This window comes from Varroa destructor, unplaced genomic scaffold (assembly GCF_002443255.2).
Source record: "Varroa destructor unplaced genomic scaffold, Vdes_3.0 BEIS01000004.1, whole genome shotgun sequence".
Lineage (NCBI taxonomy): Eukaryota > Metazoa > Arthropoda > Arachnida > Mesostigmata > Varroidae > Varroa > Varroa destructor.
This window is the reverse complement of record NW_019211457.1, coordinates 8307047-8334035: the sequence shown is the minus strand read 5'-3', so window position 1 is coordinate 8334035 and position 26989 is coordinate 8307047. Positions and strand designations below refer to the sequence as shown.

The 26989-nt window shown below is 39.4% G+C and overlaps 1 protein-coding gene across 14 annotated transcripts; it reads left to right on the top strand.

Annotated features, from left to right (window-relative positions):
- Positions 1-26989, top strand: LOC111249776 (sodium-dependent proline transporter-like). Of its 14 annotated transcripts, none has more exons than XM_086988377.1 (14): positions 7617-7732; positions 9506-9565; positions 17575-17739; positions 18424-18555; positions 20982-21152; positions 22518-22674; positions 22919-23093; positions 23439-23495; positions 23796-23977; positions 24733-24844; positions 25089-25214; positions 25649-25877; positions 26122-26378; positions 26678-26989. In XM_086988377.1, exons 2-14 carry the CDS (start codon positions 9529-9531, stop codon positions 26816-26818), a joined length of 1941 nt encoding a protein of 646 aa, XP_086844503.1. In that variant the 5' UTR covers positions 7617-7732; positions 9506-9528; the 3' UTR covers positions 26819-26989. The 14 variants fall into 14 exon arrangements, with proteins under 14 accessions (XP_086844505.1, XP_022659813.1, XP_086844508.1 ...); XM_086988373.1 differs by having other exon boundaries at positions 7641-7732; positions 9506-10586; XM_086988375.1 differs by having other exon boundaries at positions 7710-7728.

Here is a 26989-nt window from a genome sequence, read left to right as displayed (position 1 = left end):
CTCCAACTACTCCAAAACCAGTACATTATGTCTTCGTAAATGTTCGTTTCTTACTGTCGGCTTATGGTACCAATAAGTTGCTAGCCTATCCTGCAATTCATTAGATATATGAATACAGAATATTCAAAGTGCCAGAAAAATTCGTTTGCCACTGTGCAAGAAGCGTGGTAATTCGGCAATAGGAAACAGTGCGGCCCTTGGAGGAAACGGCTTGATTCATTAGAAAAAAAATCCACTCATCGGCCCTGATACTGATGAAAGGGAAGGAGAGTCTAAACGAAATCGAGGCAGCACCCGAACCCGGTTAACCGCCTTCTGCTGCTTAGGCCATCTTAAAGCCAAATCGTTATTCAACCTCTGAAACGTAACTGGCCTAGTCGATGAAACGAACTCAACCCCAAACAGGATATACAGCCCAGTGGCTGATTGCACTACATCTGAGGGCTGACATCGTGTCATAATGCTACGACAACTGAGTAGTGAGAGCCAAGGTGCACTGAGCCAACGTAGTGCGCCCGTACAAAAATATGATTGACTTAAAAGGCTGACTTATTGATGATGACTTACAAGGCCTCCGATGCCACTGTTCGAAGGGGACGCTAATAAGCAGCGTCTGCGTTTTCGGGGAAACATTTCAGCGCGCGAACTTCATTCTATTCAACTATTAAACAGGAAGTGTCAAATGAAATGTTATGTCAGAGTTTTTAGAAATTGAACTCGAATTTCGGTTGTGAATGTCCTGCGGCGGGTTTTTTAAATATAGTGGAAACTGAATTTGTTCAAGGAGTGCAATTCGTTCGCAAGTAACAGGTACTAATCAGAGAACAACATTTCATCATATGGTTGATTTCTCACACAGATTATGGTAACCAACTATGGATATCAAGCAGGCGGTTGATGGATAGCTGGTTGATGACTGATCCTTGCCGTCAATACCCACGACTAGCAACGATTCATTTGGACGAAAGCTAAGCTGGCCAATGTAACAATGGCTACTGCTGGAGAAGGTAATTTGTCAGAAGGAGCCGGATTCGCGAACAATTTCGATAAATATGTCCCTGGAAGAAATCTTACAATGAGGCATAGGTAGGCCGACGACCTGATCTGAGCGTTCGCAAACAAACGAAATCCGAATACGCGTCACACAAGCTAAGCCAAAGGGCTAAAAATTATACAATGTGTTTGGTTTCGTAATTGCAATATAGGCGTGCGACGCATCAATGCTTGTAATAATAGTAACATTCGAGACAGATTTCGTGCTAACATGTACACGTGGGTTACTTAAATTGATACCTATGACCGGTTATTTGGGCGAGAGCTAATGAGCAGCGTTGAAGAAGCTGTACACATTAGTACGGTATTTCAATTATTAGAAAGTAGAAACTACTCTATACCAGTAGTTATCGGCTAAAGTTTATCTATCTTTCGCACATCACTAATATTGTAAAGTTAAATGTACAGTAACTTTAAATTATATCTCATATGGAAAAAGTTAAAGACCTTACAACAACAATATCTATATACTGTAACAATACAATTGTCCGTGTGCTCTACCGAGTCAATTTAACACAATATAATTAGAACGGGATACGATTAAGATATAATAGAATGTTAGACACTATAAGATTCCAACTACAATAAACGATATAAATTGCTCAGTATCGAGCAATGCAGTTGACCTTTAAATACTGCACCATGATACTTTTCATCGCTTCTAGAAATAATTATCTTCAGGACCGTAGTGGTCTGGCACCGGGCAGGATACGCAACAGAATCCGGGAAGCGCATATTGAGTGCGGTATGATGGTCCATGTGCGCTCTGTATTTTTTTCCACGGATGCCTCCGTTTGATAGAATGCTAATGTTCTTGTAGGACTGCTAGACTAACTAGGTATTTTTGAATGAGGCACGATACCGAAAAACTCATCTTAAATATGTAGGTTTTACGTGGTCAGAGTCTCGAAACTGCTTCAACCTTAAGCGCTTCAAGATTTTCGGTCACCTTTACGAATTTACTCTCTTAAATTACTTTATGAAATCATTGCGGATCTTTTTCTCGTCGCTCCCGCCATCGTGCTTTAGAGTTTCAAGCGATCGTGACCGATGAATAATAAGCACCCGCGGCTGCTAATCAGATAGCTTTGACAAGAAGTTTTTTTGTTTCAGCTTCGACTGCACAAACCGCTCTCACTATTATCATTCAATAGAAATGCATAAACGTCGTTGTCCAGTAAGTGACGCGCGCCGTTGACGCTATCGCCTCACTCGAGCATTGATACGCCCCATTTGCTATCTCTCACACAGTGTCGGCATCGCCGCTACCTCCGGTCGTCAGTTCCTCCACCCACATATATCGCATGATACTACAAGAAGATAGATTCGCAATAACGTGCGTCACCAGGAACGATTACATATATCGAAATCTCCTCGTTTCGTGTAATCAATTTGTTCTATAATGTTTTACACTCGACATTTTTTTGATATCTGACAACAAACGATGTGATTTCAGAGAGGTGTGTTTTTCCAGACTAGAGGCACTGATATACACGCAAGACTGACACTTCGGCTCACCAAGTGCCAATACACAAATATGCATATGAACCTTATGTGTATAAGCTTCACTTTAGACCAAACCCTTTTCTCTCATCACAGAATTGTATAGATCCGTGGGCTCTCATCGCCATCGAGACCGTCCCTCTGACGTCCTTTGGTCTCCGAGTTGAGAAGGGTGGTCGGCTAGAAACCAGTGTTCGGTTCAAGTCTTTCGTGATATTTTCGACAGTTGTCAGCAGCAATAGCAGCTGTCAACAGCCGCAAGAGCTCTAATCCACTTACTCCTGGCGGCAATACGGAACATTGGTACTCAGCCAGTTAAAAATGGGTTTTTACCCTTTTCTATGAAAAACTACGAGGGATATAAGAATATGCAAGCCATCGGTCATTAGCCCATCGTTAAATGAAGTCGTAATGGACATTGTCTGTTTATGGAAAGCCTGTAGCAAAATGTTTTAGTCGAAATAGTGTAGGGCAGAACAGGCTGGAAAGGACTTCCACGTCCATGTGTCAGAGGGTCCGTAACCCATTAAGCGAGAACGAGCACTCGAATCGTTGTTATTTGCAGTGTTTCATCCGACGCTGTAGCTGTCGTGGACGTTGTATGATAAATTTCAAAAGAAAGTACGGGCGTTATGGTGACTGCGTCGTGCAAGCGTTAAACAGACGGAGTTGCTCAGTCGTAGGAATAAAGCTGAAGAACAGAAAGAATAAGTAATAGGTTATTTTTTCAGTCAGGATAGAGCACAAATACTCGGTATGTTAACAGGTAGGTAAATTCAAATATGACTAAATATTTTATGTTAGTTTGTATTTTGTAAGATTACGCGAGCCTCTCAATAACAATTGTGTCGCGAAATGTGATAGTGATGTTAAAACTTTGCGTTGATGAATATAAATTTATTATCTCCTAATATGAGTGTTCTATCTTTCGTTTTTGCCCTAACAGTAAAAATGATTTAACTGACTCGGTTTTGACGTTTCTAGACGACGCCGTATTTCCATTTAGGGACCTCGTAGCAGTATCGCACACGCTGATCTATTATCAAATGTGTAAATGCATATTTCTATAAAAGTTGTGTTCCATAAATAAGTGTGGCCAACGTAAATTAAATCGTACTGCAAAGTAAGTTATTAGGTAATAACTTAAATATAATTAGTTCATTACCTCCACACAAGGTAGCAAAACAGGCTCGACACGAAACTCTCAGGTAGCGTCTGATTCACGTCCTATGTACTGATTATTGATCAATTCAGTAATCTTTTACACAAACACTTTCATTGAAATAAGTCATCTATCTGCCATTAAACGTTGCTGTCGGGAAAGCAGCACTCAATTTTAATTTATTGCTTAGGACACACAGCTGTCCCTGTCAGAATGGGCCTCTTCATCCGGACTGCATGTGCTGTAGGACACAATAAACATGTTAAGATCTTAAGTATCTCGTGTCCGCGATCTCTCCGATAGTCCCAAAACTGACCTGACCTGACCTGACACAAAAAAAAAGTAAAAAAACGAAAAATCTGTCCTACGGATAAGAGTAAATAAACACTTGATAGACTTCCTATAGACGCAACATATGTAGAAGTACTGCGCTACTCGCTGCGAAGGCTGTAGTATCCGGAGTTCGGCGTGTCTGATAGGTAGCCCTACAAGAAGCTAATTGAAAAAAAAAAACTTAATCAAGCTTTATTAAAAAGAAACCTTTTCTAAAAATGAATTTATATTGGTAATATCTTACCATGGCCATTAAATACGTCTGACGTGTTTTTCTGCCTTATGTCTTTAACACAGAATATTTAATTTCTAATTACAAATCAATATCTTACTATACAAACATAAAAAGGAAGTAAATGTTTTCTTTTTAATTAGAAAAGTTGTCTTTGAAACGTATAACATACTATTGCGAAAGTCCTAGCAAAAAAAACACTCATGTTTCGGGAAACTAACACTTCACAGAAAATAAAGAAAAGGCTTAACATCGTTTCAAATACTTTTTAGATTTTTTAACTTATTTGTTATTCTATCGCCTTCGATCTATGGGTTTGCCTACATACAAAATAGAAAAAAAAAAGGCTCACTTAACATATATGTGTATACATATACATGTATATTTTACGTGACTGGTGCTTTCAGCATTTACAGAAAATTTCAGCTATACCCGCGCGGTCGCTTTGATATCATTTCACGGCAGGCAAGAGCGAAACCTGGTTTAATGTATGAGATTATTTTTAGGTTGTTTTCGTCCGCAGGTCGCTGGACGCTTAGAACGACCTGATAATCTATAAAGCGAACTTCTGATTCAGGTAGCTTGCAGAAACTGATATGAGAAAACGTCTTTTGTTAACCGTAGTCAGGATCTTTGTGATTTGTCCATATGGTAACTTGTTCAAGTTAACAAAAATCCAAATAACAAAAATTACTGCAAGCGTTTATTGTGACCTTACCTTTTGGCTGGCCGCTGTAAAGCTTCATCGCGGTAAAATTAGCGTGGTGAAGGTCTGCTTTGGTGTTATTATTAATTTCTGATAAAATTGAAAAGCTATTAGGTTATTTCGGAAGTAATGATGGTATCTGTTATCGCGTCCTTTTCGACTCTTTTTTCGTCTAATAATAGCTAAGTATTACACACACTTGGAAAGCTTTTCGTTGCCTTAGAAGGGGCTTGTGGATGGAAAAATTTGTCCTTTGCTTAAAGCTCTCAAGATGGGTGTTTCGGATTGAGAGAGGCACTGTTTTTCATGCTTACTATTTATCTTTGACTAAGAACGAAAAAAAAGCTGACGCAGCAGGCTGGACTAAGTTTGCTATGTATGACCAAGGCCCTACAGACCCTGAACATGCCACTTAATAAAAGCGGCTCAACCATATTTAAAAATGATACCTTAGCTCTAAAGGATACACTGCATTGAAACTTTCAAATTTATCGAGAACCATGTTGAGCACCTTTTGGAAGTTGGTCATTTATAAATAAGCCCAAATCTCTTAGATATGAAGTTAGCTATACAGGGTCCGCTATATATAGAACAAATATCATGAGTTACGTCGTTAGTTTTTGAAGCTGGGGAGAATGTGAATAAGACCGGAGTCGGAAACGCTGTTTATGACTAGGCAACTTGAATAAGTTGCCTAGCAACTCTTCGGAGCAAAGACCAGGTTTTGTCATCTGGACAAAACGACGAGAGCAAAAATAGGCCTCTATAACAGTATTGCTACACTGGGAGATTAGCGAACAAAATACAAATGGGCCTGTAATAAACAAGGCCCGCCGATGCTTTTCAACCTATCTGAAACGCAATACTGCATTTGCGAACTATCGTAAAAAGAAGAAATGAGCTTTCCGTTCAAAAACAATCGCTTCGAAACCCACAAACGGGACAAATCTGTAATCTGAAGAAGAATGACCATGTCTAACGAGCAGTCCGAAAACAGGTTGAAGTCGCCAGATCTGGCATTGATTCAGTTAGAGAAACTTTAAGTTTCCTCTTACCCAAATCATTTTGAATAGCTATAATTAGCTCATAGTCGAGATATAAACATGGCTAATTAACCGAACAAATGTATTGAATGTTCTAGAAAAAGATATTTTTCTTATTTATCACTTCGCCCAAGTATACATTTCCCTATTCATAATCTACCGTTTATTAAAATGTAGAAATTAGGTACTTTTGTGTTTTTAAACAGCCGCACCTGGGTCTTTATTATATTCTGCTTAAAGAAAATTTATCCTATTATGTGGAAAGTACAAGTTCTGTATTTCACGCATCGATAATCTAACTCACAAGTAACTCCTTCTCCGATCGTTGCTGAACTACATTGATCTGATACCAGCTAACCTCAAAAAATCCCTTTGAGTACCTCTATAAGGAGCAACATAAGAGCGTAGTAAAGCCAGAAATATTACTTTATTTACATAATTTTGTGAATAGTTTTTCTAGTTGCATTTCTGTAGGTAACGAGTAATATATAGATATTCTACTAGAATTCATTATACTTCTCAAGCTGTTTTAGCTATTAGCCTGCCTTTTTTTCACAACCGCAATATTAACATTTACTTAATTCGTCTAATACTGGACGTCAGCCTTCTACCACTAAAAGCCCCCCTGTATCTGTAAAACGCCATATGCTAAGGACAAACAGTGGATGCTTCACTATTTACCTTCTATAACAAGTACAAAAAGAAGAAAAAAAAACTAATTTATTGAAGCTATAGAGTTTTGTCTCAGGCCAATTTTGCCGTTGTGTCCGCTATTATTGTTCCAGCTTTTCACTGTTGTTATTGCCCGCTTGGCATCGTTGCTCCGGCTGCCAGTTTCTGTGTTGCGTAAATACATGACACACGTTAATTTCTGCTAGCGAACCAGCAGCTTCCGATGTTCCCTCACAGCCGTCACCCCGAAGAGACTCATAGGGCGTGACCGTTACGTGTCGTTTCTACTCGAGATCTTCAGACCTGCATAGTCTTAGACCTGATACAATGCTCGGATCGTAGTAACTATCGGTGATCGTTGATTTATACCACTTTAGTTTCTCTACAGTTACACTGTGGATCCATGCATCGAACAAGCATAAACACGAAAGAAGAACGAACGACGAAAATAAGTTAAGGTTAGATATATTACATTACTGCTTTCGAGTTGACTGTGGCTTAAACCTGTGCTGTAGTGCTTCGTAGTACAGAAAGAAGAGTCGTAGAGCGTTGTGCGATATCGCCTGGGGTAGTCACTTTTTTTGCACCCGTTTGACGGTCGGTTTGCGTTGTTACTGCCCCCAATAACTGCTGTTGCATCCACGTTACTTGCTCGGCGCTTGATGGTGTTACCCGTCATCGTCGTGCACTGCCATTGGCTTGTACTATACTCGGGTATTCAGTCACCGGAGCGCTGACAACTGGTGTTCCTTCTGCCTATTGCTGCCCATTGCGTCATGACGCCTCACGTCGCCAGCAATGATGAACTGACTGAAGTGGAAAGACGATGAATGAAGTACAAGGTCGAGTCTATTACGGTGGGTACCGCCTGCTAGTCGAATCAGCTAGCAACAGAAGAATAAGTGAGACTTCTTTTTGTCTTGCATAAACTTATATAGAACAGACGTATTTAGCCAATAGAACATCATACGTGGCGCTGTTTATACAATCTAACGTGCTTCGTCGTTGGCGTGTGTGTATATGTGTAGGTGCGGGTTCGAATCTTTTCTGTGAAGTTGCCCTTTCCTTTCTTTTTACATAGTGAGAAGGACGTGATGGATGATGCGTAGTTTCATCAGAAACAGTATTTGTCTGGCGTTAGACTCCGAACGAAAAGCGGGTATCTATTTGCGTATCGCAATACTCGTGGATTGTGTTCGATATCGAAGAGACATTGAGGAAAATGCTTGCTGAAGCGGCGCGCCACAAATATAGAATGATGAATTATTACTTATCGCCGAGTTGCTTGCGTTCGGTAGGAACCTGTTTTTTGAGGTGCAACCCAAGGAAAAGGATGAGCTCATGCCAATACTCCATATCGACTACAAACGTTAAATGCCTCGGGTTTTACGTCCGATACTTAAGCCGTTAAACACTGCTTCGGACGTCTGGTCCTTCCAGTACAAAATGAAGTGTTTTTGCACACAGATTCGAAACTAGCCTACCACGTATACATAAATCTAGCAGGCAAATACGGCACTTAAACACAGAAAAACAAGACCACAAAAGTCAAGTTCTTAGCATTGCTTAGTGGCCAACAAGAATAGCTAGACCGATCTCTCTGTTTAAACAACGGATTTAACACACCATCTGCCATATCACATTGAGTGAATGAAATAGTCTGCTGCCATCATATCGTGCCATTTATATTAATCTAATTTAATTATAATAGATACAATCAATATATACTACATGCCCTATATTTAATCACTAATCTAGAAAATACAGTGATAGGAGAAAGAAACAGTTCATTTAGATTATACCGTGTCTATTATCTGTTGCGCACTAATTATAATAAAATTTTAACATCAATTGTTATAAGAATTTACACATAGTATATTATATTGCTCGCTTCGGATCAGCTAACTGTAACAGTTATCTGAAGTCATCTGATTATGCAACACTGTAATAGGCTTAGGAGGAGTAGTACGAGGTACGAAACATTAAATTCGGGTCCATGACATTACACGGTGGCATCGATAAACAGCAACAGTAGCAGCAACAACAGCCAAATCGATCTAGTCTGTTCATTGCTAGGGTGCTCTTTGATTAGACCCAATGTTTATGTCTGATCCGAGTGAGTTACTCTCTAATCAGTAGTAGCCCCTCCCTGAATCCTCAGACTCAATCATCGATCACGTGTCCATGTGTATCTAAACCTCGTGACGAGGTCGAAGACAGTCAACAAATCGCTCATGCCGATGCTGTCGACTGCGTTGCTACCTTTCCATTAGAAGCCAATAGTAACACAGCTCTGTGTGTATTCAGTAAACTAGACGCCCCTCCGCGGCGACTTCGAAGCTCGCAGTGGCAGCTGGAACAGAAGAAACAGCGACAGTCGCTCGGCGCTGGATAACAATTCACCTCGGGACACCGCCCATTTGAACTTGCCAGCGCTGTTGGCAATACAACCACGATAAAGCCTGGGCAGGCCAGTGTATCGCCGAAGGCGGCCGGCACTTTCTGACCAACAGAAATTCACAGATTTCTGTTTAGATGCTTTTCTGTTTCTATCATCTCCGGCGTGTGTAATTTACCATTGCAGAAGCTCTTTTGATCCGCTGCCCATTGACTCGGTCGCTGACTTAGTCACTCGCTAAACTGTGCCTATGGAACGATCACATGTTAGCTGCTCCTACCTAGATCCTGAATCAGCAAGGTAGATGGCCCCATATCTAACTTCCTAAGGGTGGGCACCACATCCTTTCATGGTACTCACTGAAGCTGATGTTGGTTTCGTTTGTTTTGATCATTTTCTGCAGGCAGAGGCGGCAGCCCGCGTTGCATGAGGAGGAACTTGGCGCGACTGTTTGTGAGTCGTTGTAAGTACTCGGATAATGACGATGTACTGATCCGTTGGATGATCATTGATTATACGCGTCAGTGCATGATCTTCAGTGGAGCGTTTGATTGATGGATACTGTGTTGTGGAGAGCTTACGTTTTTGTTACAACATACACCAATAATGAAACTAGTGCGCGCTCGACGCCATAAAACGGCTAGATAAGAAGTAAAATCTATTTTAGTACCACTTGCATTAGCTAGCATCGTTAAGTTGATACACTTGGGTGGTTAGGTGACGGTGGCGGCTTACGGCTCTCAACAGTCGGGTGACCTTTGCCTGATACCTGATTGACTCCTGTTGATGACGAACTCTCAAACGATCAACAGTGAAACTTCTGCCTAATTCAAATAGCACGAATACACAGGAAGTGTCGTGCATTTAAACAACGTCAACGACACTGACGGAAACGCAAATGCATATCGTATCTCATCATGTTGGCAGGCCACCTGCGATTGACACCTCTTCAATAGTACATGCAGCCAAATCGGTCATAGGGACAAACAGGGTTTGTAGCTAGTTGACGTCAGCGCCCGTTAATATCCCGAACGATTATAGTACTGACTGATTTGGAACAGCGTATGACAAACAAACAAACAACTAAATGGTACTACCTTTCAAGAGTAGACTGTCTGGGACGAATTAGTCTGAGCATCAACATCAAACGACTATCAAGGTGGAAAGTAGTAACAAAAGGAAAAGTACGGCAACGCGTTAAAAGTGCTTACAGTGGATAAGACAATTTGGGGTGTACAATCTGGTGTGCGGTCGTGTACGTGTGGATACAAGCTCCCGTTAGCTCCAGGATAACAGTGATTTCATCCACTATTAGTACTTGGGTAATTGCCAATAGCAACCCGGGAAGAATTGGCAGGAGAACACCACCGTTATAATGAATGGTAGTGATGTAATGGACTACGGTGAATTACCACAACTCGAGGTAGATGACAATGATGACGAGGAGTACGACTCGAACGCATGGGGTAGGATATACCTAAGGGGTGGGTGTCTTCAATAGAACGGAGAGCTGATATTTGCAAAATGAATTTTATATGATAGGTGCAGAGCAGTTGAGGTTCGAGAGAACTGAACCGCGACACCTGAACGTTATACCTATAAATGAATGATAGGCTTGTGTTATTGACGTGCTTGTTAGGTAGTAATGCTTCGGCAGGAACTAGGATTGCTATCTAATGATGCTGTAAGGGAATTTTTCTATATCCGACGCATTATTGAACGCTATATTCTACTATAAACTGTTGCTTGTGTAAGAATCGTTTAAGCTTATGTGGTTTTTAATAGGCATAATTCATCTCATATTTTTCTTATGTACTATATTGGTTAAAAAGTTTCCGGCGTCTTTTAGCTACTTGTAGTTTATTGCAATTTGCGAACAATAAACACATTTAGTCGAAGTAGTGTCTTACGGGTTCTGCCCGTCTTTCTAGCAGCTGATACATCCCACAAAGTAAAAAGGCTTCGTCCTTGAAAGCGATCCACTCATCGACCTGTTTGCCCTTCTGACTACGGTGCTTTCACCAAAACAAGTGATATTCACATGGAGCGATGTCGGAGCTGTACGCTAGGCGGGGCAGAGTTTTCCATCGAAGGTCCTTTAATTGTCATTGGGTCACCGCTATAGCGTCGTTATGCGGCAGTATAATTTTTTCGTTGCCCTTCGCCAGTTCAAGCCTTTTTTTCTGATAATTCCGTAACTCAAATATATAACTTGATTTGCGCAACGGTCTCCTGTAGTACGTTCCGGGAATCCGAGTAGCCTTTAGTATAACACCCTTTTCTCATCCCAGCATATACATAAGTGCAGCTATTAGCCATAAATGCTTCTTTGTGGCACCGAACTGAAGGAGTCTAAACGCCACGATTTGCCATTGGGGATGTCGCAAACGATAAATCTCTCATCGCCGATAACGATTTTGTACAAAAAAAAAAAAACCTTTTTCCTTTTTTCTGTCCTGCAAGCAACAAAAGGCGTATTGTAAACCACTTTGTTGAGTCTACGAGAATCCACTTTTCTTTCCTCGAAACATTCTCTGGGTGTGCAGAAGGCTCTCAGATGCTGCCTTTCACTCCTGTAGCCATCCAAAGTGTGATAGAAGTTAAAATTTTTGGTTCTCTCTAATAAAAATTACCGCACATTCGTAAGCAGTTTGCTCACTTTTCCCCAGCATGCGTCCAATGCGTCAGGTGTGCATGTTTTTAAGTTCTACGACTGAACCAAATAAGCGCTTCTAACATCTGCATAAAAACAGGCCACAGTCCGACAATGAGAACTTATTATCCTGGCATACGGTTAGGTGCTCCGATGCGAGCGCCATTTGCTAGCTCTTTTTACTTAAGAGGTACAGCATGATGAGGTCAAACTGACTACTTGAGAATAATTATAATTCTCTAGTAATGAACTCGATTCTCCCAAAAATTGATTTGCGCTACTTCGAGCATTGTTTGTACAGACCATTGTATATGTGAGGCATTACTATCACGAAAAGTTGGATTTAGTTTTTTTTTTTTGCTAAACGAGAAAAACAGGAATAGAGTGGGGTCAGCACAAAATAGCCAAATCTTCTTACACAGCTCCACTTTCATCGAACTTGATTTAGATAGGACCTATATGTTACATAATACCAAAGTCGACGTTATGTGGCGTGGAATAACGATTTTTCTAGCATCCTTTGCATTAGAACTCGATTTACTACTACCTTAACATCTAATCCACAATATGGAATATACAATGACAAAATACTGTTAAAACGTTAACGATTGATAGTAATACAGTGGTAAAAGAAAAATTAAAAACGTAGTAAAAAATTGTTAGTGCTGAATACTAGAGCTAGAAAAACTAACAGTATAGCTAAAGAATAAATAACCACTAGAGCAAGCTATTAGCTTTCATTGCCATATCATGTTATTTTTTGAAACAAGCTTGTTGGGTTCGTAGAGAAAGGGTTCCCATGTCCCTTTACTTCCTATAAACTATCAGCGTAGAGTGCAGATAGGTTAACGGTTGCTACCTTGTGAAGTGTAGCAGCTTCAACGTTTTCAAATGTTTTATTCTAGACTAAATAAGCAATATATCGATTCGCAATCGTCGAGAACGTTTACCAACTAACTTTTCAGAAAATTGATGTACGTATAATTGGAATTAAATCAGCCTGAATCAGCTGAAGGCTACCGTCTATATAGGTTAATGGAATTGAATTTGGATTGTTCAAGATTGCACCTTCGGTGATAACGCTAAGGCACCGTGAGGCTTTATGAGACGCAATAGGGATTTGAATTTAGCCAAAAACCTAGCCATTTCCGCCATGGTTTGCGTACTAAACTCAAGGAGATGGTCTGGATTCGAATTTCGGTGTGGACACATTTCGACTTGTACCTAGAGAAGCTAGCCGCTTGAAGCAGTACTTAGCAGCGGCAGTACTGAACGTTACACTAAAAACGTTAACTTATTAAGCTGAAAAAAAACTGTGGCCGCTCCACCAACGATTTGTAATATACAAAAAAATTGATTGGATAAAGAAACGCGGAGAGTAAAATTACAACTTGTCATAGCGCTAATATTTTTTATACCATTCTGCTACAATAAACCCAACGCCTGTTTACATCTGACTGCTAGAGATTGTCGCCATGATTCGAGTTTCGACGATATAAAGTCGGCAACCTGGTTATATGATAGAGATAGTGATTGGGCTTTGTGAGGAATCGACCTTAATACCTGAAAACATTTGGAAGGTAGCCTCAAAGCGAAACAACCTTGGAGAATCTTCCTTGCTGCTTGTGGGCAGAACCTAGCCGCTGTGGTAAAAATTAATAATTTATGATGTATTGAGCATATGGAATTGGAAAATCCATAATTTAAGTTACGATATACTGCTCGTACAAAATAACTTATTGAAGTTGGTTTACCACAAAACTACTGTTTTGTAAACTATACAACGTGAGTCACGTAGGATTAGGTAAACCTAGTTCCATTATTTGTGAGAATAATGTCAAAACGCGTGTGTTAGGCTAACAGCCTACTTTTGTAGTATCTTAAGAGGAAATGACTGTGCACTTTAGGATAAAGAATGACATTTATATTAATGTAAAATAAATTTCATAATCATTTTCACTGGGACGGTTAAACATAACTTTATTGAAAAAATTTTAGAAAAATTGTAAAAAAAAAGATGCTCTAAGCATAACAGCGTCAATATTTTGGACAGTTCGTATTGATAAGGGCTCGATGTTTAAGTAGTGTAATAAGGAAATTTATTTAAGATAAACCAGTCAGTTCACTTTATCGCTAATCATTATTCGTTTCCTTAGCTAACCTACACGAACGTCCAACCATACAGATAGCAGACGACATCTTTTTAGAAATATTACATTATACCGAGTCAGGTTTTCTTTCTCCAAGGGCTCTGGCATTGCGGCGCCCTAACTCGAAGTACTTATGGTGCAGTACAAATGCTATTATCTTAACATACGTTTGTGTTTTACATCCGAATCTGTGTTAGTAGTGCATTAGACATATTCGAAAAATTCGAAGTAATTCATTATATTTTTAAAGCTTCAAATTCACCCTATCCGATTTTAACGGTCACCAAATGGGATTCGATATTTCAACCTATACATATTAGAGTATTTAATGGCCGCGTGATTTTCCGCAGTAAGACAACTGTGGAATGCGACAAGCGATCAATGCAGAAATCGCGCCTAAATTGGAGAATCATCTCCTCTGATTTCTTTATAGTTTGGATCTAGCTTCCCTTTACGGCGAAGCAGATTTTGAGAGAACGAAACTGATTATGTTCTCGTATAGCATATGCTTCATTCTCTTCCCATTCGTCCAGTGAAAAGAATCGGGCAGCGAAAAATACCCAATAGAAATACTTATTAGTGCTGGTTTATGGCGACTGGTTAAGAGTCTTTCGCGCGAGATGCGTTTAGTGTCGATAACGGATAGCTATTGGACCTCGGCTGACCCGCGTCCTGGTATAGCTCAGACTGTCCGATTCTGAAGTCTTTTGGACGTTACTATGATAACCGTATGATGTGCGCGCTTGGCCTTATAGTCACACAAACCTCATTTCTTTACATGTGCGTTAAAATCACAATCCACAAAGTCATCGCTCGTTGAAGGATGTTGATTACTGCAGTCTTTGTCAACTTTTTGTGTGCATATGTGTAGGTAGATTTCACAGCCCGATTCGAGCTTCACAGCCCAAGCCGCAAGTGGAAATACAAACATGGAGGCCTATTTAGAAAAACTTGATCATGCGTATCAGGGAGCCGAGTTCTAGAAATTTTCAAACAGAAAATTTGCTACCTCTTCCTCGCGACAAAATCATTCAAGCAGCGCTGGACTGGTGTCACAACTACTACAAGCGTTTGAGGTTTTTCCCATAAAATTTGCCCAAAATTGTATAACGACAGTGTCGATGTCCAGTACGTATATCTATCTGAATCAGATATTGTAATAAGTAAAGAATAAGTTGTCTGATTAGGCACAGAAATATCGGCTAGTGAAATTGGGCGTAGGCGATAGCCAATCGCGACGCTCGAAAGGTTGATCGAAGGTAGCTGTTCAATGGAACGATATCTAGCACGACGACGCTTTCGTCTTATGCATACAGAGCACGCCGCCAGCGTAGGTCGTTTGTCTGCTATGCTTAGCTAAGCCAATGCCGAACATGCGACGCGGAACATTTTATATACAGGAATTTCTGTTTCTCTTGTGACATCAAATTCTTTTTTGAAAAATAACAAGAATTCTACGAGCAGTCGATTCTGAGACAGGTACGCTCGTTTAATTATTCATGGGTCAATATGAACCACGTGCCTCGTTATGCAATTAAGACCCGCCGTTGGGTTCGTTGAACCTTGTGAGAGAAAGGCCTAACGTCCGAGGTAATCAAGGACAGATCAGATCTCAAATAATGCAAACGCTTCTGAACACTTTCAACATTTTATTGATTATTAAAGAATATAAATAGCATGCTGTCTATAGAGCTCGATTACAACGTTGCTTTCCTAGTAAAACAACCTGGGCTTTCTAGCAGCTACTAGGTTTGTCTTGGCCCTAAACGTATGGCATTCTCGTCTGGTCAGCAGTTTAAGATTAGAGCTCGAACGGAAATTTCTGACGTTTGTCATAAATAAATACCCTAAATACTTGCATGCGCATCCAAGAGTGGACGTAACGTGGTTGAAAAGTGTTAGGGTGATTTCCTTCACGAAACTTCAGTAGAATGGTTGGCTTACGTGCCTTTAGACAAGCGTGTAAAATGCGCCCCTCATAATGAAGACCCAACGGATATCACCCTGATGTGAAGTACTGTCACTAACTAAGAATTACACACTCTACTTATATGTAATCCTCTGATCTGTTGTAACAGAATGACACAATTTAAATGACGGGTGCTTCCTATTAAAAAAACGATTACGTAGCATGCGGAGATCAGGTCGTTACATCGTAACTGCGGCTTTATGAGTTTTTTAGAGCATTAATTATACAATAGAATGATGAATAGGCTAGCCAGAGCTTAGTAAATGACGACGCTTAAAATACTTGATTTTATATTTCGCTTCAGTTAATTTACATTAATTCCCCTTAGAGCCTAAGTAGTAAAAAATGGCATTTGTTACATGTAGGATTAATTGCAGAATTGTCAATAGATTATTTTTTAACAAAGTATTGGAAGCACATAATTATGAAATTATTTCCTTTGTCGTGTGAAATCACGCCGGATTTCAATGATAATTATTGTCCTTTACAAGCAGAAGTTACACATTGATTTTGATTGCATGTTCTTGAGCACCGTAATATTTCCTTGAGTACCATTTCCATAAAAAATGAGTGAAATTTTCACGAAAAAGCATAGAATACAACATTTCAGATCCATGCCTCAGTTTATTCTTTAGTAATCTTTCGGCTAAGATCAAAACCTAGCATCTGTTAAAAATTGGTAAAAATAATCAATTATTATATTAGACCAGATTTAAAGGGTTACTTCTTTTCGAAGTACCGTTTCGAAGTAAACCATGAGTCAATGCCAGGTTACGACTCCGAATCACGAATTTAGTAGACAAACACAGGATCGCGTGGCAAGTGTGGGGAAACGCGTCCAGAAACGCGTCTAACCATTTCTTTATGAATCCAAACCCATACTTATATAATGGTCAGATTGTTTCCAAATGTATCTCAGGTGTATAACGTTACATTCACTTAGGAATATTTACTATTTAAATAGCTACTACAATCGCACCGTTTAGCTTCTTTTCGGGTTACCAAGTTAGCCAAGCAACTTTGCATAAACCTACCCAAAAAGGCCCCTATATAACATGATATTAACCAACTGCAGAATGAGAGAGTTTCATGAACGATTCTCTCTATGTTACTATGTTAGGGATGGACTTGTTTGTATTTGTTGCTAGACATCTACGTTACTAGCCTCGGCCAATGGCTATAAGTGAGAAAAAAATCAAGACCTATTTACAATATACACGCTCATGTAACGCTTCGCAATGGTAGTCGTTTATACGACTACCATTGCGAACGAAAATGTTTTAAAAAAATATATATAAAACATGTCAGCACTTGTCTTTGAAAGATGAATCGCTCGCAAAAAACGCTGCCCTCTATTTGCTTATAGTACTCAAACGTTGGCAGCTACGTAGTCTTCTCAGGTAAATACTACGTTTGATTTCTATCATGTAGAATTCCAAATATACAGGCTTTAGTGACCTCGTATTCAAAGAAAATTTACCAGATAATTAATTCCGAAACAGCATCTCCTACCAAAAATATGACCTATGTCATCAAGCTAGTAACGTAATACTATTTTTACTGTTCTAAACGACATGTATAAGACAAGCGAACTGCTCACGGCAATCAACAATCCAGCCTGTCCGCTTAAATGCTATGTGAGTTCACATTAATAGGAAGCACACTTTTCTTTTGTGATCCGTGTTCTTGCGGGTACGCAGGTGTTGACGACGGGGCGGACAGCGACCGACGCTCGAGCGCCGGTAACGAAAGAAAGCGTCAAAGATTTGGGAGCAAATTAGAAGGAATCTTATATTGCATCGGATCCGCAGTTGGACTTGGCGACGTCTGGAGATTTCCGTTTCTAGCCTATCAGAATGGAGGAGGTGAGTTAATAGTTCAGAAAAAGTGTTCGTGAGAAAGGTTTTGTTCCGCTAACGCGAACATGATCACCGTAATATATTCAAATTTGGCGCCAATTCGCCATCATACTAAAGTATGCCGTAGAACGATGCTGGATGTATTGGCTTTGAGCGGTTGCAACTCTTGAAGAATCATAAAAAATAAGTATTATAATGTGGCGAAATGAGTTAATTTCATGAAATACGAACTGCTTCGCAAGTTATCATAACACTTTGGCAAAAACATGCCGCAGGGAACAACAATTCTATGCCGAGCTCCCTGCAATCAACGACTTAACAAATCCTTATGAACTCTTGGCGAAAGAGAGCCTCTAGAAAGCATCTACAATTGCTGATGTAATCAAGGATGCGCATAAAGGTTTACGCGAATAATGGCTTGTATAGGGCTTGAGAGAAATATATTTCAATCTAGAAAAGATTTTCAGTATCATACGGAGAATGCTATCTACAGTCTAAAGCTTATCTAATCTTTGGTAGTTTTGGTAGATTTTGATCGCGTTGATTTCATTTGATCACTGTCGCTGGATTCATTCCTATTTACGCCCATATGGTCTTCAGTCGTCACAAGTCCCGTTAGCGAATTCTTTCATAAACAGACCCTATCGAAATAAGACGTTATTGTTAAGATCTGTATCTGTTGCCTTTCAGGAGCTTTTTTCTTCGCATACCTTGTGCTTATGTTTATCATTGCCATACCTCTGTACTCAATGGAGCTGGCCATCGGTCAGTTCTCAAGCCTCGGACCCATCGAAGTTTGGCGGTGTCTGCCGATAGCAAAAGGTTAGAAAATACGTTTAATTGTAGTCCTTCGCTAGTGTTGAATAATGACTCGTTTATGCACCCATGAATACTGAACAACTATACGATGACACATGTTCCCACCTGTTTGCTATTTATGACATATTTTAAGGAGATTTCCGTATAGGAATGGATTGGGAACTCAGATGCTTTTCGAGTTATTTTTTTTAGCTTAGAGATTTTTTCCTGTAAAATTAAGTTCAATAATAACTTTCGATGGAATTACTTATGTTTGACTTTGTCCTTCCATCCGTCTGCGACCTCATACATAAGTCATTGACGAACTTGAGCGACATTCGTTTCACAGCGTCAAAGCCCGGCCTTACGGAAAACGTCAGCCTTGATAGATTGTGGAAGATAAATAGTCTAGTTTTTATTGGAAATTTTTGAACTAAGGTCAATTTTACTTTCTCCCTTAGTGAGACCAGCTAGTTTTATGCACCCATCTCAGATGTAGAATATTCTCTACACCTAATTTATTTGCAAAGGTTAAAACCTTCTGGCATCGATTCTATCGCCAATGGCTTTTACCCATTGCATAGCTTTATCTCTGATGCCCCGACATCTTTCCAGTCGTCTTCTATTGCAGTTGGTATGTAATATATCCCGATGCAGACTGGTCATGAAAAGACGTACCGTAATCTTTGACTACACTTTAACAAGAGGAACGCGTAGTTGCGAAAACCATGTTAAAATAATGATAATACGACCGACTATCGCCTCCAATTTTATTAAGAGAGTAAACGATACTTCGTAGCATTCGGGTGTATCGGTACAATCGTGAAATGGCCAGTTCCATTGACAGAAAGAGCATATCATTCATTTAGGAATTGGAGTCGCTAAATACTGGGTAGGGCGCTTGGTAAAAAGTGCTGCTATTGTAGAATTTTTTTTATTAGGACAAAACAGATATCTTTGTGGATACGGCCAAGGAAGAAGATAAAGACCATGAATGTTGCCGTGTATCGCCTTCTAAGGTGTTTAATCCACCGCTTCTTGCATCTACGCTTATCTAATATATACATATATGCAGAAGGTAAATTGATATCAAATGGCTGCATAGTGTCTAGCCCACTTTGTCTGGGGAATTTCTCAGATAATCTAATTACACAAATATTCGTCATTATAAACTTTAGTTAGACATTTGCAGGATGTTGAGAAAGTGAGACAACATAATCAGTATATTTTCAAGTGGTAACGGGGCTCTGGGTTCAATTGCCAATCGTAACTGTACGATTGAATTTACCGTGTACGTACTTGAACCATATAAAATTTTAGAAAGAAAAAGGAACATTTATACTGTAATAAGAAAATGAATTTTGTTTTTTTTTTTCAATTTTAAGGAGCTCTTGCTTTGTCAAGGACCAGTCGGCACAGGATTGTGATGTCTATCCTGGTCCCTTATTCCTAGGATTTAACTCTGCGTCAGTAAAGGCGTGTATACTGACTAAGTTTTGCTATAATTATTCATATATCATTTAAGTAGCTCAAAAACTAATAGAAAAGTAGGCGCGAAGAGTACCTTTCAAGCATTGCTGGTCTTTTGTATGCTTCAAAAATAGAGATTCTCAGGTAAATGTATTGTGTATTGTAGTTTAATGTTGTAGATACATGGGCGTTAGTTAAATACAAAGAAAAACACTATCAAAAAGCTGATAGAAAGTGGGTGTGCATTGTGGTTAAACAGCAGACAATTATTTTGGGAACGTTTCAAACGGACTTTATCTAGGTCGTTGCTCAATCTGCGTTTAAGTGCAACTTATCTTCGATATTTTGCCGGAATCATCTTGCCAGCGTTAAAGTTATAGGCTCAGTTATCTATAAAAGGCCAAGATACGTTTTGGTAATCAGCTTTGAAAATGCGCTCTCTGAAAAAAGCTTCAGATGATACAGTAGAAAACCGTATTCTCACAGGTTTGTCTTTTAGTGAAGATTAGATTGAAACAACTGAAGGTTGATATGCTTAATTAACTGTCCTATTTGTAGAAGCTGACTGTCAGTGATCCATTTGATTCTCAAACAGAACGAACGTTTTGCACAGATCAGTCGATGTCGATAATGAAAAGATGTCAGCCCTAAAAACATAATTTAGGTCTCAAAGTCTGGCTTGTCATTCTTTAAACATGTTATATATATATATATATATATATTTACAAGCTGGGGACTATCGAGCTTTCGTAGAAGACGTCAGCTATATCTGCTAATAGCAGAAAGTAAAAACGACTGCTTAAAGAAATCCTGCTTTTCATAGATTCACTTAGGTAATTTCTCAACTGTTACACGATGCGCAGAAGAGCTGAAGTGGAACCGGTTTCGAATTTAATCAAGGTCTCTTAAATATTTCTAAGGAGCTCTCGAGCTCGTGCTGACTTATTCCCCTAGTTTTAAATCCTCTTTCTGCATTTCAGGCATCGGTTACGCCATGGTAACTATTTCCACTTTGGTGGCCATATATTATAACGTCATCTTGGCCTATACGCTGTACTACTTAGCACAGTCCTTCAGGTCAGTGCTACCGTGGGCCAATTGCGATGAGTGGTGGGGTGCTGATAAAGAAACGTGCTTCGTTCGTAAGAAAAGTAAGTTCATTGATAATACACTGCGCGTATGAGGAAGTTACACCTAACAGTTGAATGCGTTCACACAGCTATAGATGTCTTAAGCAAAGGGAACGACAGTTTATTTTCACACGATAGGTCTACGTACGGAAAATAATCTCCCGTCTACATATCCATGAAATTACTTTTATTTACAATATATTGCGTGGATTGCATTGCTTCCATAAGTGGGTTACTGCGCGGAGGAGTAGCTAAACAAATTATCACTTTTATTTCTTTTATATAGTTTTTTTTTATTATGGCTAAGTTAGAACATAACATTACTATATAAATAGTCGATGTTCAAACTCTGAAGATACAATTGAGATTGAAGATACCTTTGAGACTATATATACATATATAATTTTTTCCTCTTTGGAGTGGTGTGACATAGTTTATTTGTTTTTAAACGAAGTACTGTAACGGCGTAGGTATATAATTGGATATGTCATCAGCAAATAAGAAATGAACCGATACACGCCACTGATTATGCATTTAAATTGCTTATTTTGCCGATATGTGCCTTACTAGATAACGGTCAGTAGCACTTGAAATAGTGCAGCATGTTGGCTTTCCCATCGTAAGACATTATTTATAAATCTATAAATTAACAGGGTCGCACATGTAAAAATTGCTTTAGTTATATGACCTTCTTACGGGATTTATGGCTAGAATAATTATATTTTTTGTTGTAACGCATCATTTGCGTCTCATTCAAGATAGGTGCCCCAACCCTCAGGCTACATTGGAGCCAACTTTGAAGAAACCATGCAATAGAAGATATAAAAAACTGTTTACCTTATGAATAAAGGGAAATATCTGTATGATCTATATTACCAGTATGGAAACTTATTGCCCCCGTTTCGAGCATATCCTTCTTCGAATAAATGTTTTCTGGTTTTCATATAGTTTTCGACAAATATATGAATCTGAGACAATTAAGGGATTATTTGTTTGGCAACGGTACTGATATCTTCGGGAAGCAGATCCATTATATTCATCTATCATACACAGCTTAAATTTGATATTAATACAACTTGAACGAGTTCGCGCATAAGAACTTAGAAAATGAACTTCTTGAATTTAGTAACAATGACATCGTAGCATTGAAAATGCTACGATTCATAGAAGCCTGTCCATCCATCCGAGAAAACGATTAATGAAACGAGGCACTTTTTGGAGGTTTTTACCTATAACGGATAAACGTCATGAAAAGATATATATAGGTATATGTAGAGGTATAATGACTTTCATTTTTGACGGCAATTCTGTCCTTTCTCAAAAGTCGTTCTTACTTTAACAATATTTACCGATTGTTTCGTTCCCTTCAATTCTTCACGATTTCAGATATAACACTATGTCGCAGCGTCCCGTATATTCTACACCTAAAATATGGATCGACTTCACACTCGAACGACACTAGCGGCTGGACACTAATTACGTACCGAGGTGTTTCATTTCTCACGCCGCTGGCGGAATACATCCAACTCAACAACACCTGCAGGTACGAAAGAGCCCTAAAACAATTGCGGAAGGCGTTTAAGCGACAGATTCTCTTTCACAGTGTAGACCATATTTGTTGGCTAACTTTTTTCCATTTCAACTAAGTATACATATTTTCCTGTACAATAAGCAACATTATAAGAAATGGCGGTTCAATCCTAATTTACAAATGAAAAGGAAGGATCACGTTAGGACGATTACAGTGGGCGCTACTCTTTGTGTAAATTTTTTTCTTGACTCCACAGTGACGTGACCGGTACAACTTCGGCGGCCGAGCAATTTTGGGAACGGCATGTTTTAGATCTATCTCCAGGTATCGAACATGTCGGTGGACTTAAGTGGGACCTTGCTGTCTGCCTGTTTATTTCGTGGGCGATTGTGTTTTTCTGCCTCATGCAGGGAGTGACGTCTTCAGGAAAGGTAGATCACGATCGAACACTGGTAACTGCGGCTGTTGCTAACCGCAAGCCTAACAAGATCTAGATACAGATCTGGTTAAATGTTAAATATGTTTTTGTCTTCTACTTAAAGCTACAATATTCATCTTCTGTTTCTTGAAGTATATTTAAACACGACTAGTTGTTGTGTCTATCAGAAAATCATCAGATGTTAATCCACCTAGAATTAGATTTCGCTTAAACGACATAGACAATATAGTGGAACATTTTAAATGATACGCAACGATCACAACTGGCGTTGAATCGAAGAAAATGAATGCGTTCCCTAAAGATCCAATATATGTTTCTCCCGCACGATTGTATCTAGGTCATGTACTTCACCGCTACCTTCCCGTATGTTATGCTGACAGTTTTGCTAATCAAGGTAAGCACAATGAAGCCTTGCACGCTCCCTGACCCTTATGACGATTATACAAATAAAATGAAGGCACGAATTCGGTTTGGGTTTTGCCCCAATTTTGCCATGAGGTGATTAGGGTACTGTTGCGCCCTGATAGAGAAAAGCGATGAATTGATCTACGTTAGCATATCTTGCTGTATTCTGTGTACTACAGATAATAAAAGTGTTTTCATATATAGCCTGAATCAAGCTTCTAATATACATCTCATGCGTGTGGTATGATACAATGATGATGACGACGATGGGAATGATAACTTGGAATAGGGCGTCACTCTTGATGGTGCGATGCTGGGAATCAAGTATTTTCTCGTGCCCGACTTTTCCAAGTTGACGTCGTTAACGATTTGGCAGAGAGCGGCTGAACAGCTTTTCTATTCACTCGGCATTGGTTGGGGCGGACTTATCGTGAGCGGGAGCTACAATCATTTCCGTACAAGTATCGTCATGTAAGTTCCTCATAATATATTAACACAAGTAGCGCAATCGTTAATGACGCTAATGTGGCTGTACAGATCGCGGAAATATTCCCGTCCACAGATCAACAAAATGACTGTCTATGTAAGAGCTATATCGTGCAGAAAATGCACAAGCGAATATAAATCAACCACTAGACTTATTCTTACTCTAACTGGAGTAGATGCATCAGTATATGCATATATATAATCAGTAATCATATATTATACAATAGCTATCTTCAATGCTATCACCCAATACTAAAACGAAGCTATTTCGAACACGGCGAAGCAATGCTTCCGTTTCTTTATGAGTTCTCATGAGCAGACAACATTCTCTAGAGGTATCCCGTGCAGGGAATGGTGTAACAAGTATTACGCTTTTCGGTGTCTCTATGTGATCCTATTAGAAAACCGAGCATCGTAGCAGCTCCAAAGAGTAAATTTTATGCGCACCCTGTGAAGGTAACTCTTTTTTATTCTTTGAGACTCTTTTACAAGAATATATCTAGACAATATGTGGTTGTAATAGCTTTTGTGACCTACCTGAGAAAGTGAACAAATCTTACTGAGCTGAACTTCATCACGGTAGGTCTATATTTACCCAAATATACATTTACGATATTACTCGAACGCCTGAACGCAAGCCTAGAATGTTTTGTCAAAACTTTGTCTGACTAATCCGGTTAGAAGGGACGACTAACAAGTGCCGTTTGTCACTTCTGCCGCTGTGGCTATTTTCTTTGTAGCCAGTCGACAATTGTAAATGTTGCTGATCTACTGACCTCATTCCTTGGAGGTATCGCCATCTTTTCGGTTCTTGGCTATATGTCCGTTACGTATGGTGTTCCGGTTGAAGAGGTGCGTACTTTTTAATAACTCCGATCAAGCCAACTTAATTTAGTAGTCTAATTACAGTAGATGCGATCAATCTACGAGATAGAGCCTTGTCTCGAAAGATCCCCTGAGTTGAATTCTACTTTTTCTACGAAGTTCTATCTGATAAAACTTTATATATATATATATATAATTCGACTCCTACTTTGGAAGTAGTTATTACTCAATAGTTAAGTGGAGATTTATTTCTGGATATTTCCGGCCTCAGGTCGCTAAAGCCGGTCAAGGTTTAGTGTTCGTTGTCTTTCCGGAGGCGTTAACAACGTTTTGGTGCCCCCAACTATGGTCCGTTGTCTTCTTCGTAATGCTGTACCTGCTCGGCATCGATTCGGAGGTAAAATTCACTTGTATTACAAAAAAAACGATGCCTGCAATCTGTGCACAGTGCAATGGCTGTTAGAATTCAGAGGAATTGTGTAATTTTGTTTCCACTCCACAAAGGCCACTCGAATGATGGCGTGTCGGGGCCGTATTACATCTTGGAGGGCAGGGGCTAAAATGAATGCGTTGTTGTCATAAATAAGATTAGATTTTCATTTAGCACATTACTGAGACTCGACACTCTATAACTTAATAATAATGTGACCCGCTCTTACGACATCTCAATGAAAAAATTCATAGTTGTGGCAGATAATTGAATAACAAGATGTACAGAGAGGAAAAACAAATCTCTTGAATTTTATGTCCAGTGATGCCTTAGCTAAGCATTGCTGAATAAGAAAAACAATAACTGACGCCTGCTATGATAATTTAAAATGTCCTTTTCAGTTTCCATTGGTACAAACCGGTCTCACAGTGCTTTCGGATGCCTTTCCAGTCCTTCGAAAGTACAAAGGTATCACGGCATTTGTTGCGTGCACTTTGTACTTTCTTGTCGGGCTGACCTGCGTGACCCGCGGCGGCCAGTATGTTCTGAATCTATTGGACACGTACTGCGCCGGCGTATCGCTATTAATCGTGATTGCTACAGAAGTGATTTCTCTTATGTGGATATATGGTTAGTTTAGAGGTGCATTAATTTCTTGTTTTTCTTACTGTTTATTTTAATACATTAGGCAGTGACTTCCACATTTATCAATTTACAGTACACGATGCCTACCATAATTATTACTCTGCACAATTATATAATCCCCGCTAATAACAAGTATATAACATCTATACTGCAAAGTTTTTGGTCATAGTTTGGTCCGCTATATATATATATATATATATATATATATTGTCTATGCTGTAATTCACAGGCGTATCAAATCTTTCATTCGATGGTAGTTTTATGCTGGGTTCCCCACCAAATATTTTCTTCTGTTTGTCGTGGACGGTTATTTCCCCTATTCTTCTGCTGCTCATCATTACATTTTACTTCTATCAATGGACGCCAATAACCTACAACAACGTCGAACCCTATCCACACTGGGCTGATGCGGTCGGGATGGCATTTGCAGCGTTTTCGGTGCTTCAGATACCTGTTGTAGCGATATGTGTTCTTCTCCGCAAAAAGGTAAATGTCGCAAAACACAGGAAAAGAATAAAGTAACATTAAGCAGGTCTCTATCTCATCCTTTTGTTGACACAATCTTTCTTTTAAACCAACAGACGGACAAGCCATATAACGATTAGATACTTGAATTAGGTACAAACATCATGCATAGACATAGACTAATATCAATAATTTTTTTTGCAATTTTGCACGGTGCTGCCTATAAATCGGTATATGGAACGCCGATCAACTATGTTACTGCTAGCGATAGTGTTTACTGAAGTAACCCGCCTTAATCTTTCTCCCGAATCAATCTACAGAGTCTGCAAGCGGTCTTCCGTCCCGAATCAAACTGGGGCCCTGCAGACAAACATCTGTTTGAAGACTACCGAAAATTCAAGGCCCAAAAGAGGAGCCTTCCGCTGAATCATCGATCATCGATTATTAATGGACACACGTAAATACGTCTTGTGCGCCGTACTGTGTCAGCATTGGTTCTCCAGTGTGGTCAATTTGGACGTTTATGGGTTACGGCTTGAAGCACCAGCTCAGCTCTAGGTCTGAACGGTCATAAGGCGATGTTTTATTCTGTCCATCGTATACAAAATAAACCTAGCATAAAATTTACAAAA